At 39.3% G+C, this 12538-nt stretch overlaps 1 protein-coding gene across 1 annotated transcript; it reads left to right on the forward strand.

Annotated features, from left to right (window-relative positions):
* Positions 1–2220: 2220 nt before the first annotated feature.
* mrpl42 (mitochondrial ribosomal protein L42) lies at positions 2221–11987 on the forward strand. Its single transcript, XM_034163529.1, has 5 exons — positions 2221–2344; positions 2582–2645; positions 5539–5623; positions 8674–8837; positions 11841–11987. Exons 1-5 carry the CDS (start codon positions 2272–2274, stop codon positions 11884–11886), a joined length of 432 nt encoding a protein of 143 aa, XP_034019420.1. The 5' UTR covers positions 2221–2271; the 3' UTR covers positions 11887–11987.
* Positions 11988–12538: the final 551 nt, after the last annotated feature.

The following is a 12538-nucleotide window of genomic DNA, read 5'->3' on the forward strand; positions in this document are numbered from 1 at the left end:
GTAATATTATATTTAGATGACAATTCTAATAATATCAACCTGTAATTATTAGTTGTTTTGGTAATCATGAATGATTAAAATCAAATATTTTAAATATTTGATTAAATTAAATAATACATGGTGTGCTGTTCTCTTTTTGTGAGTGGGGCCAAAATAAGGTCACACTGATAACTGAGGCTGGTTAGTGAATAGTTTCCCTTGACCTCAAACATCTTATTTGGTAAATGATCTACATTCATATATTGCCTTTTATGGTCAAAGTGCTTTACAATGTAGTTTTGTTGGACTTCTGTGCTGGTCATGGATTGTCCATAACAAACACCTTGTTCGATCACAAGGGTGTTCATAAGGACACATGGTACCAAAACACCCTAGTTCAAAGGTGGATGGTCGATTTATAATCATGTCATTAGTTCTGCGACCGTGTGTGTGTTGGACACGGGTGAAGAGAGGGGCAGAGCTGTCAACTGTCCCCACCTGGTGATGAGTAGGCTCAGATGGCGGGGTAAGCCACTAGGCCTTTCATGCTTGGTTGGGACAGAGGTGTACGGAATTGGCGGACAGGTATCGGCAGGCCAGAAAGACTGAAGCTTCAGTGGTGGCTGAGGCTAAAACTTGGGTATGGGAGGAGTTTGGGTTTGAGGTATCGGGGCTTATGCTCCTGGACAGAAGCTCAGTTTTCCAGGAGATACTCTTGAGTAGAGCTGCTACTTCTTCACATCGAAAGGAGAGCCAATTGAGGTGGTTCAAACATCTGGTGAAGATACTCCCTGGTCGTCTCCCTAAGGAGGTCTTCCACGTGCGCCCAACCGGGAGGAGGCCACAGGGAAGACCCAGGACATGCTGGAGAGATTATATTTCCCAGATGTCTTAAGATCGCCAAGGAAAACTTGCAGGACTTGGCCAAGGATAGGGAAGGTGGGGGGGGGATTACTTTGTTGATGCTGTGACCTGGACCCAGATCAGTGGCTGAAAATGAATGAATGAAATCTTCATACAAGGGTCACTTTTTGAGCAAGAGATGTCCTAAAAACAGTGATTACATTGCCATTGCGTAATTTGCTGGAAGGAAAAATACGTACAATGGTTTGATTAAGACTTTGTGTATCAGTGTGAAACTTGATACACAAAGTCACCTAAGACCATGAACAAGTTTTGTATTGGCATGTTTTGATTCTGATTGTGCCCGCCAGAAAGCTTGCGTACACGTGATCTTTACAAAGACGTATGTATCAAGGAGGAACTTCTTGCTATGAAGGTCACCTCATTCAGACCAACAAGTTTGGTGTTGGAATCCTTTTAATGTTAATTGTCACCAGAGGGTGTAGTGTATGGGAAAAACAATGCAATTTTCAAGGATTGTGACCAAACTATACCTTAAGACTTTGCTTAACTCCATCGCTTGGTTTGGAGAAGCAGGGTGGAGTGTCAAAATTATAATATATATGGTATTTACAAGTTGTCAACTTGCTACTCCCCCCCCATAACACTACTTGACATACTTGTAATTGACTTAACATGTGAGGAGTAGGTTCATCCAATCAGCCATTTTTGTGTCTTGGTGTTTTGCGCAGTATACAAATCAGGAGTGTCAGAATTCTTGGCACTCCTGAACCTGACCACCATTTCTGAAAGGGTGCTTTCTGTGTTGGGACAAAGCTTTAAACGTGATGTCTCAGCTGCCTGAAAGCCCTGCAAATATTTTGTCTTAAATGGTTTAGGATGAGGGTTACCGTTTAATTTCTCAGAAATGTATAAAACGTTTGGATGACGTTTGCTCCTGAGAAGCAGCTTTGCCCACTTCCGGAAGTCTTGTGCAATACCAGAATTTTGGTCAAAATCTGGAATATTTCATATTTGCTGATTGCAGATCGTTTGTAACCTAGTATGTCTTTTACTGATACCATGAATCTTCCCAATCACCTTTATTGATTAGAAGGGAGGGGATCAGAACAAAACCATTCGGGTCCTCATGCCATTGTGTGCTGAACTCTAATAAAATTAAATCTCTAAACAAAGCCAGTAAGTTTCTAGCACTGCGTGTTAAATGCTATTTGTCTAAACCTGAAGGGGTTAAAATGGTAAAGTATTTAACTGACTATATAAACTATCTAAGCCAATATAAATCTTTAATACGACTGTAGTGTGAAGTACGAACACAAATTTCAGACTATGAATTAAAAAAAAAATAAAAATTGTTAGAAGGTGGAACTGATGTTTTTGATTCCGCGCGCTCGCCGGAAGCTGTGCTGGTGTTGCACGCACTTGAGCATGGCGTCAGGTTATTTGTTCAAATTTGAACGTTTTTTGTTTTCTCACGCTGTTAAACCACGACATTTAAACAGTAAGTTTTGTCTGCCTAAAGTGTTCATTCAGCTGACGGAAAACCTGTTTATTGGAGCGGTGGTGGGACTAAAGGCGAATGCCAAGCTAATGTTTTGACGTGCTAGCTTCAATTTGCTCTGACAGAGAATTTATGTTTTCTTTTTTGTTGAACATAAATATATTTGCAGTGAACCTTGTCAAATTTTGTGCTATATGCCACAGTATTTTTTAATCATTTGTATGTTTTGTGTTGTAGCACATTTGGTACCATTTCGACATAAATCCAATGTCGTTGGTGCTTCAGTGGATGGTTTCAACAGGTATTTTATTCATTTTCACACAACGATCATAAATAAATAATAGACGCTGGTATGACATGGGGAAAAATAGACGTCTGAGTAAAATTTTTAAAAGCCCCCAGCTTTGCAATACATGTACATTTTTCCTGACTGGTTGAACTTTAAAGAAACATTCAGAAGTATAAATTGTAATCCTTCATGTGGTTTGTTTACTTTTTGCATATTTTATATAAAACATTTATGATTCTTTAACAAGAGGACGTTATTTCCTAGTGATTGACTTTTCATAGTATCACCAGTAATTGAGAAAGGAAAGAAGCCAATGAGACATTGTCACCATCATTTTATGTGCAATTTTATGTACAATGGGGTAATTGCCAAATATCCTGGCAGCGTTAGTTTTAACACAAAACCTTTAGTTTTCATGTATATATATATATATATATATATATATATATATATATATATATGTGTATATATATGTGTGTGTGTAACAGAGGCCAGCAGATGTAGTTAGTAAACCTCACTCCCAACAGCTCAAAAGGATTCTCTGGTCACAAGGCCAGAGCCCTGGGTTTTAGCCTTCTGGTTAGAGAGTCCGACTCCCATGCCGGAGATCGTGAGTTTGCGTCCCGAGGGGTGCGAATGGGCGGAGTCATAACAACACAACGCAGACCGCAGCCGCTACAATGGTGCCGTGACCCGGATGGGAGTGAGTTTAGGGGGGTGAGTGTAACGGAGGCCAGCAGGTGTCGCTGTGCAGATGTAGTTAGTAAACTTCACTCCCAACAGCTCAAAAGGATTCTCTGGTCACAAGGCCAGAGCCCTGGTTTTAGCCTTCTGGTTAGTGAGTCCGACTCCCATGCCGGAGATCGTGAGTTCGCGTCCTGAGGGGAGCGAATGGGCGGCGTCATAACAACACAATGCAGAGTGCAGCCGCTACGTGTGTGTGTGTGTTTGTGTGTGTTTATGTTTATTTAACATTGTTGCCCAAGCTTTGGAGCCTTGTTGAGTGCATGTAATTATTATTATTATAATTTTTTTTTCTTTTTGAAAATTTATTAAAGGCACCTTGAAACTTGCACAAATTTGATCCCGCACTGGCATGCACTCTTGCGTGCCAATGAACTCATCGTAAACTGTGTGCGGCTGCATGCCAGTGCGCAAAGAACATTTTGAAATATTCAAAATGTCTGGCATGCATTCATTTCATGCCACTTGCATGAAGTAGTCGTGAACATTGTGCAAGCTATTTGAAAACACTGCATTTCAGTACGTCTCATTGCGCGTAAGGCATCTGAACTTGAAATTAGATTATGATGAAATGTTACATCTATAATTAACATAACTTTACAGATACATTATCGAACTCATAAGAAGGAATGAAAATGCAACTGTTACCACTCCATTACAATATATTAGAAATAATTACCTTTAAGACAAGATTCCAAATGCATGCTCCACCACATTACGCACACGAGACAACCTGCAGCTGTGGATAATTTCTCTGTAATTCTGGGAGTGATGAGAGAATGGTTTCATCAGCCAAGTTTTGAGAGGAAATGTGTCATCTGCTATGAAATCATTATTTTGTATAGCATGGCGTCAAGCAGGACAAAGCGGGACGCATTGGCATGACGAATTGCTTAGCAGTGCCGGGATCAAATTCACGCATGTGTCAAGGTGCCTCAAGGCTCAGTCATAAAGAAATTCTCAAAAAGGTGGCCCATTATTCAATCACTTCCCCAATCCCAGATGCTGCCCTTTTTTTGGGGGACGGCTAACAAACTTGTTTGACATTGAAGTCAGAAATAAGAGCTATAATCTTTGTTGGTGTTGATTAGGCAAATTATATAGACTGAACTAATGCTATGATCTTAACATTATAGGAGAATTCTGGAACATCCGCTGAATATTTATTATTATTAGTGTTAAAGTTAAGTGATGTGCTCATTATTTCTGTAATCCTGTCACAGTCATGCAAAGTCTGATCATTGGTGGATTAAAAAAAAAACTAAAAAAAACTACTGTTCACAGAAAAATACATAAGTATTTTTCATATACTCAAAAATACCCAAAGACTGGCATCTCTCAGTTTTAGCATTACTAACCTTCACACCTCCAACTTTATGGGTGCAAACAAATGTTCGGGTAGAAGCAAAATTTAATGTATATGTTTGTCAGAATACCTGTCATCACTAACAGATCTCGGAGTGCATGTGCAGCCACTTTTTTCCCACAAAGTTTAAAGTCTAGAGGCCCCCGGTAAAGCATGTGCACACAAAAAGAGGCCAGGATAAATGGGGCCTTTGGGGCACCAATTAGTAGCCCCATTCGTATGCTGCAAAGTGGCCAGGTTGCTGTGTGACTTACCATCACACAGACCACTTTTTTTTTTCTTTTTAATAAGACTTTACCTCAAGCAGCAAAGATGTCTGGTGTTTTTTGTGTAATTTTGCATTAAAATGAATGTTGCCAGGATATATGACAGTTGTCCCATTGTAAATTAAATTGTCCAATCACACGTCCACAAAATGGGGTCAGTGTCTCATATCAGCTTCTTTTACCTTCTCAATCACTCATAATACCATGAAAAGTCATCTACTGCAAAACGTGTAGTGCAAAAATATATTCAAAGGTGGAGGTTGATGTCTGACTTCTTGTATGATGACAGTCAAAATCTGTGGAGTGATGTCAGATTCTGAAGACTTCTGTTGGAAGCATTGTCAGGTGTTTTTAATTTTGCGTTACTTGCCATCAGGTCATCACCAGTAAGATATTCAGTATTGACACCCATATTAATGGATATTTATCTGTAAACTCTCAACTGTATTAAACTGCAATATGTGAGTAAACATCATAGAAATACTTGTTCTAAGGTGTTTCTTTGATTAATTATGCAATCTCTTAACAGTGATGTGGCAATTGGTGTGACTTCAGATGGTGAAACCATAGTGTGCTACCATCCTCCCATTGATTATCCCTATGAATTTACCCAGGTAAGGGTTCTTTAACCTATCAAATATCCCTTTTTAAAGCCCCCCCAAAGAGCTGTAATCTAGCTATTCCAGTCTTTTTTGCTAAAATTAACCCTCCTAGATTTATTTTTATTTTTTATTTACTTGTGTCAGTTGCTATTTATTTAGTGGCAGGACAAACTGTCCATTACATTCACTTGACTATCACAGTTTCAGGACTTTATCCTAAATCCAGCCAGTAAAATAAGATGTTCCATTATTAGCTCATGTCACTGTTAGGCTGTTCTGTGCTGCCCCCTTTTGCTTGCTTATAGATATAAAGAGAAAACTTAAATCAATAAAAACGTGACTTAAGATACTAAGACGGTCCTCAGGAAACATAGTTATTTTTGTCTCATCAGACCAGAGAATTTTGTTTCTTATGGTCTGAGAGTCCTTCAGGTGCCTTTTGGCAAACTCCAGGCAGGCTGCCATGTGCCTTTTACTAAGGAGATGGGTTCCATCTGGCCACTCTACCATACAGGCCTGATTGGTGTATTGCTGCAGAGATGGTTGTTCTTCTGGAAGGTTCTCCTCTCTCCACAGAGGAATGCTGGAGCTCTGAGAGAATGACCATCAGATTCCAGGTCACCTCCCTGATTAAGGCCCTTCTCCACCGATTGCTCAGTTTAGACTGTCAGCCAGCGGAAGAGTCCTGGTGGATCTGGTGGATCTGAACCTCTTCCATTTACAGACGATGGAGGCCACTGTGCTCATTGAGAAATGTTTCTGTACCCTTCCCCAGATTTGTACCTCATCACAATACTGTCTCAGAGGTGCTCCCAGTGTATAGTGAGCACCTTGTATGCCAGCACCCTGACATCGGGGTGAATGTGAGGCATTATTGTAAAGTCTGATGCAGATGGAAAAGCGCTATATAAATGCAGTCCATTTACCATTTTACCTCATATGTAGACAGGTGTGTGTCTTTCCAAATCATGTCCAATCAACTGAATTTACCCCAGGTGGAATCTAGCTAAGCTGTAGAATCTCAATCTCAAGGATGATTAGTGGAAACAGGAGGCACCTGAGCTAAAGTTTGAGCTTCAGGGCAAAGGCTGTGAATATTTTTATTATTATTTTTAATAAATTAGCAAAAATGTAATAAAACCTTTTTTTTTCCACATTGTCATTATGGGGTTTTGTGTGTAGAATTTTGAGGGGAAAAATGAATTTCATCCATTTTGGAATAAGGCTGTAAGGTTAAAAACTGTGGAAAAGGTGCATCGCTGTGAATGCACTCATGCACTGTGTATGCTGGGCCAGATGAGAAGCATGAATATCCAGGAGGGACTCTTGAGTACAGCCACTAGTCCTTTGCATTGCAGGGCCCCAGCTGAGGTGGTTCATGCATCTGGTGAGGATACCCCTGGTCATCTCCCTCAGCACATATCCAACAGGGAGTAGACTCTATGGCAAATCCAAGGACATGCTGGGGGGAATTATACAGTAGTGTTCAGAATAATAGTAGTGCTATGTGACTGAAAAGATTAATCCAGGTTTTGAGTATATTTCTTATTGTTACATGGGAAACAAGGTACCAGTAGATTCTCACAAATCCAACAAGACCAAGCATTCATGATATGCACACTCTTAAGGCTATGAAATTGGGCTATTAGTAAAAAAAAAAAAAAGTAGAAAAGGGGATGTTCACAATAATAGTAGCATCTGCTGTTGATGCTACAAAATCAAAACTATTATGTTCAAACTGCTTTTTTAGCAATCCTGTGAATCACTAAACTAGTATTTAGTTGTAGAACCACAGCTTTTCATGATTTCTTCACATCTGCGAGGTATTCATTTTGTTGGTTTGGAACCAAGATTTTGCTCATTTACTAGTGTGCTTGGGGTCATTGTCTTGTTGAAACACTCATTTTAAGGGCATGTCCTCTTCAGCATAAGGCAACATGACCTCTTCAAGTATTTTGACATATCCAAACTGATCCATGATACCTGGTATGTGATATATAGGCCCAACACCATAGTAGGAGAAACATGCCCATATCATGATGCTTGCACCACCATGCTTCACTGTCTTCACTGTGAACTGTGGCTTGAATTCAGAGTTTAGGGGTCGTCTCACAAACTGTCTGCGGCCCTCCAGACTGTCTTTGATCATCCTGGAGCTGATCAGTGGGGGAGCCTTTGCCATTCTGGTTATTCTTCTATCCATTTTGATGGTTGTTTTCCATTTTCTTCCACGCGTCTGTTTTTTTTTTTTTTTTTGTCCATTTTAAAGCATTGGAGATCATTGTAGATGAACAGCCTATAATTTTTTGCACCTGTGTATAAGTTTTCCCCTCTCCAATCAACTTTTTAATCAAACTACGCTGTTCTTCTGAACAGTGTCTTGAACGTCCCATTTTCCTCAGGTTTTCAAAGAGAAAAGCATGTTCAACAGGTGCTGGCTTCATCCTTAAATAGGGGACACCTGATTCACACCTGTTTGTTCCACAGAATTGACGAACTCACTGACTGAATGTCACACTACTATTATTGTGAACACCCCTTTTCTACTTTTTTTTTTTACTAATAGCCCAATTTCATAGCCTTAAGAGTGTGCATATCATGAATGCTTAGTCTTGTTGGATTTGTGAGAATCTACTGAATCTACTGGTACCTTGTTTCCCATGTAACAATAAGAAATATACTCAAAACCTGGATTAATCTTTTTAGTCTAGCACTACTAATAGCACTACTATTATTCTGAACACTACTGTATCTCCCAGCTGGCTTCGGAACACCTTGGGATCCCCCAGGAAGAGTTGGAGGACTTAGTTGGGGATAGGGAAGTGTCAGAAGAACTGCTTAGTTGACTGTCAGTGTGACCTGCAGAAAATGCATGAGTGAAAAGAATGCAGTGGCTTTAGGTTCTTCATACGAAGAGTTCCTAGACTTTATTTTTGACTTATTCTTTAAATCTTAATGTGCAGTTTGGTGTTGCTCTCATGGCATTGTACCCATTATTAGTGCATTTTTAAGTGGATAAATGTGTTGATTATAACCATATTGATGGCAATAAATCTCTGCAGCCTTTAGAGCGGCCTGACCCTGTTACAAATCCTCCAGAGTCCCACGATCAGGTTTTAAAGGCCCACCTTAGCGATAACGTGATGAACGACAAACCCGGGCCATCTATAGAAGAGCTGAGCAAGATGTTTTTCACCACCAAACACCGGTGGTATCCAAAAGGACAGTAAGTACCAGAAAACCACACGGCAATGGCACATCCCTCTATCACTGTTAAAACAGCAATCTCCCATTAAAAATGGTTCATTTGATGTTCATTTGTCACTCTTTCTCATAATTCTGTATTTTTTTCTGTTTACATAATTGGATAACATGTCTATGGTGCATGTGTTTGGAAACAAAACATCACTGCAGTAAAAATGAAATTCTATGCATCTGTTAACCAGTAAAACATAAAAAAAGAATAGTATTACTATTAAGTAACTCATGGTTTTGTTAATGTATATGTCACAGGACCTCCCAAAGTATTAAAAAGTAGAAGCACTCAGAGTGCAAACCTCCGCCAAGGCCATGGGGTCACTGACGCCATAACATCTTCACACCGTGGAATCATTGAACCTAAAAAAGTCTAACAGTGATGTTTGCTCAGTAGTAAAAAAAAATTTCATCTGCTGTGACTGGATAACATGTATCCTTAGCGCTTGGCATCACAGTTTATTGCAACTTGCACCTTTCCCAGAAGCTACTGTCATCTGAGCACTGATATTGATATTGCATGTGCTTATAGACAAAAACAGACAAAATTCAATTTATTATTCAACTAAACTGCAAATATATGAATTTTTTAACATTTATGAAACACTTCTCTAAATAAATAACAGTAAATTCTGAAATAGAACTATTTTTTAAGTGTTATTTTTTAAATGTGCTACATAATGAAGTGCACCTTCTATATATTCAGTGAAGTGCACCGAAGCAGAATATATGCGACAGTAAGGTGCTGATGTCAGCCTCTGGGTTTTCTGGATCCTAGGCATGATTCATCAACACCTGGGAGTGGGTTTTGCACCCTGTGTACTTTGTTCAGTGATGTGCACTGAACTAGAACTTAACCACTGCTGAGTATACTGCTGACTCATCACTTTGCTTTTGCTAAGTGAAGTATTCTGGATAGTGATATTCATTGCCACTAAAATATGATAATGCCAAATGATAGTCCTTCATCTAATAAATTCATTGTGCTCCCCAGCCCTGTATAGTTTGTTATGAGGGATTTCCTCTTTGCAGTGTGTTGTATTTGACATCGTTTACTAACAAGGCCATAGGGTCACTGACCCTAAAGAGATTCCCTCCTTGGCACAGTGATCTATTCAACAATTCAGTGTTACAACCAGAACTATGATACATACACTTTTCTTTCCTTTATATTTGACATCTTTGACCATGAAAGCATACCACTAGAACTTGGAATCACTTTTATGTCTTTATTAGTTCAAAAGTTATTGTATAAAAACGATTTTTCGGTAACGGCGGTTTTCTTCTGGATCTAGCTCCATAACATTTGAAGCTACATCAAATCTGATGACACCTTACTGAATCAGTACAGATTCAGCTACAATTTGGTGTTAGTTGTGCATCTCTGGCTTCAAGTGTCACCTCACACTGACACATTTTCTATTTTCCCTATATTTTTGCATATTCCGGATCACCAGATCCGGAATCCCGATCCGATCATCACCAAACTTTGTTGTTTGATAGAACATTTGACTATGTTACACCCTAATTTTTTTCAAGCATTTCTGCCTTGTTTTTGTGGAGTTAGAAATTAGAATGTCAAAATTCCCCCTATCCCGCAATGGTGAAGAATCCTTTAAAAAATTCCTGTGTGTTTATGTGTGTGCGCGCGCACGCTATGCAGCTGACAAGACGATTGTTTTCCCCCGGCAGCAGATGTATTTTATTGATAACAACACTCATAATTAATCATGCACAAAGCTGAACCTGGAGCAGAGATGGTTATTGACAGGCTGACTCGTGGCTGCAGGTGCACATCAACTTTCTTGGAGCCGCAACTTTTACCGTGACTACATCAAAATGAACAGTTATCACTTAAAAACAAGTCATCATACCATAACATCACACTTATGTCAACTTTGGAATTAATCTGTGCCTCAGTTTTAACGTTAGCAGCTACATTCCATTGAAGCGCATACTGGGACGCTTCTAGTAGTGACATCACTTGTTGGAAACACCTGAGTACTCCCCCCGAGTACTCTGTTTTCGGATGTCTCTGTAGCTGTTTGTTGCGAATGCCGTATACTTTGAAACTGGTCACAAAGTAATCCTGGTGGATCATCGGATGATCACAAACAGCCTAAATCTAAATTATGATTTTGGTGCGACATGTCCTTTAAACAGAATGCAAGTTTCCAGAAGCGCTTTTGATTTTGACCTTACTTTTAAACACTTATGAATTTGTGTTAATTGGGGAACCTTCTTGCATTTAAGAGCAGGAACATTTTCTTTTTTTAATTATGGCAAGATCCCCCAAGCAAAAGCTCAGATCTTTAAAAGCCAGTAGGAAACTGGCTTGTAAAGATCTGAGCTTTAGGAGCATTTTTCGAGGATTCATGGTACCACAAGCAAATGTACACTTTATTACATAAGAAGGTTGGATGTTTACGTCACTGAGGAAAAGAGGCCCAAATTAACACCCAGGAATGAACGGCGACTGTCACATTTCTGTCTGATGCCTCTCTATCTTTTGCTGTATAATAATTTGCAAACATGGACAGAAATAAAGGGAGAACCTGCACCATATATGTGACACACGCATTTAAATATCAGGTCTGAATGACATTTTGTTCTTGCGGAAAGTAGTATGTAATAGCAAATTGTCTCAAGCTGGTAAGCACGTGAGACACAGAAGGTTTTTAATTAACCATTTTTTAAAAAAATGAACTGATTATGGATGAAAGAATGTATGAATTTATGCTCAACTCTGTCAAAAACACTAACCTGAAAACTTCAGGAGTGCAAACCCTCAGAATTAAACGCATTTCAGATCAAATACGCAAGTCAGGGAACGTTAGTCTGGTTACAAAATCAAAACTGAGAAACTCTTAATTTGTCCTCATGTGAACCATCAGTTCTGAAGAACAGCTGAATTCCTGCAAGCAATTTTTCTTCAAGGGTATCTGTGTATTTGCATCTGTTTCTCTCTTCACAGGTTCCACATGAGACGCATCAAGAAAGACCCCCCAAAGGACAGATAGGTGAAGGTTACTACCACCAAACAATAAAAACACAACTTCCCTTACTGTCACAATGCTGTATTATAATAATAAAATTCTTAACGGTAAGCTGGTTGTCATGAGTTTTCACATCAGTGCTGCTGCAGTGTCGATTTGTGAGTCTAGTAACGTGCTACATATAGAAGTGTGCTGTAGTGTGGTTTGCACCCAAGGAGTACTATAATAGTAATATATAAAGCAAAAGAGGAATTAACACCCCTTGGTGTAATTTGCATGTTTCAGATGGCTGTAGAATTATAGCTGGAGCATCTTCAGCATGTTTGAGCTTTGATGGTTCCACGGATTATTTTAGAGTTCACCTTTTAGTTTGTTATCCGGTGATTAATCAGCACATTTCATTTGAAGTTGTCGTGATTGATTTAAACAACTAACTCCTCTTTGTGTTTCACAACCATCCTGTAGTCAGTCCTCCAGGTTATAGAAAAAAAAACAAAAAACAGTACTACCCAAGTTCAGTCATACTCAGTAATTTGTTGGTAATCCCACAAATTCTCACGATTTCCCCCAAAAGCAGCCTGATGAACTGGTGAAAATCAGCGTAGGCTGCATTTGTGTTAATCAAGTTCTCACACAGAGGATGTGGTTGATGATTGACTTCTTGTCTCCAACACCA

This window comes from Thalassophryne amazonica, chromosome 22 (genome assembly GCF_902500255.1).
Source record: "Thalassophryne amazonica chromosome 22, fThaAma1.1, whole genome shotgun sequence".
NCBI classification, from domain to species: Eukaryota; Metazoa; Chordata; class Actinopteri; order Batrachoidiformes; family Batrachoididae; genus Thalassophryne; species Thalassophryne amazonica.

Bases quoted from the DNA above. Each gene is read 5' to 3' on its own strand.
- mrpl42 (XM_034163529.1), top strand. From the start codon at position 2,272: ATGGCGTCAGGTTATTTGTTCAAATTTGAACGTTTTTTGTTTTCTCAC. The intron at 2,646-5,538 runs GTATTTTATTCA...ATCTCTTAACAG, and splicing joins TCAGTGGATGGTTTCAACAG to TGATGTGGCAATTGGTGTGA. The intron at 8,838-11,840 runs GTAAGTACCAGA...CTCTCTTCACAG, and splicing joins CGGTGGTATCCAAAAGGACA to GTTCCACATGAGACGCATCA.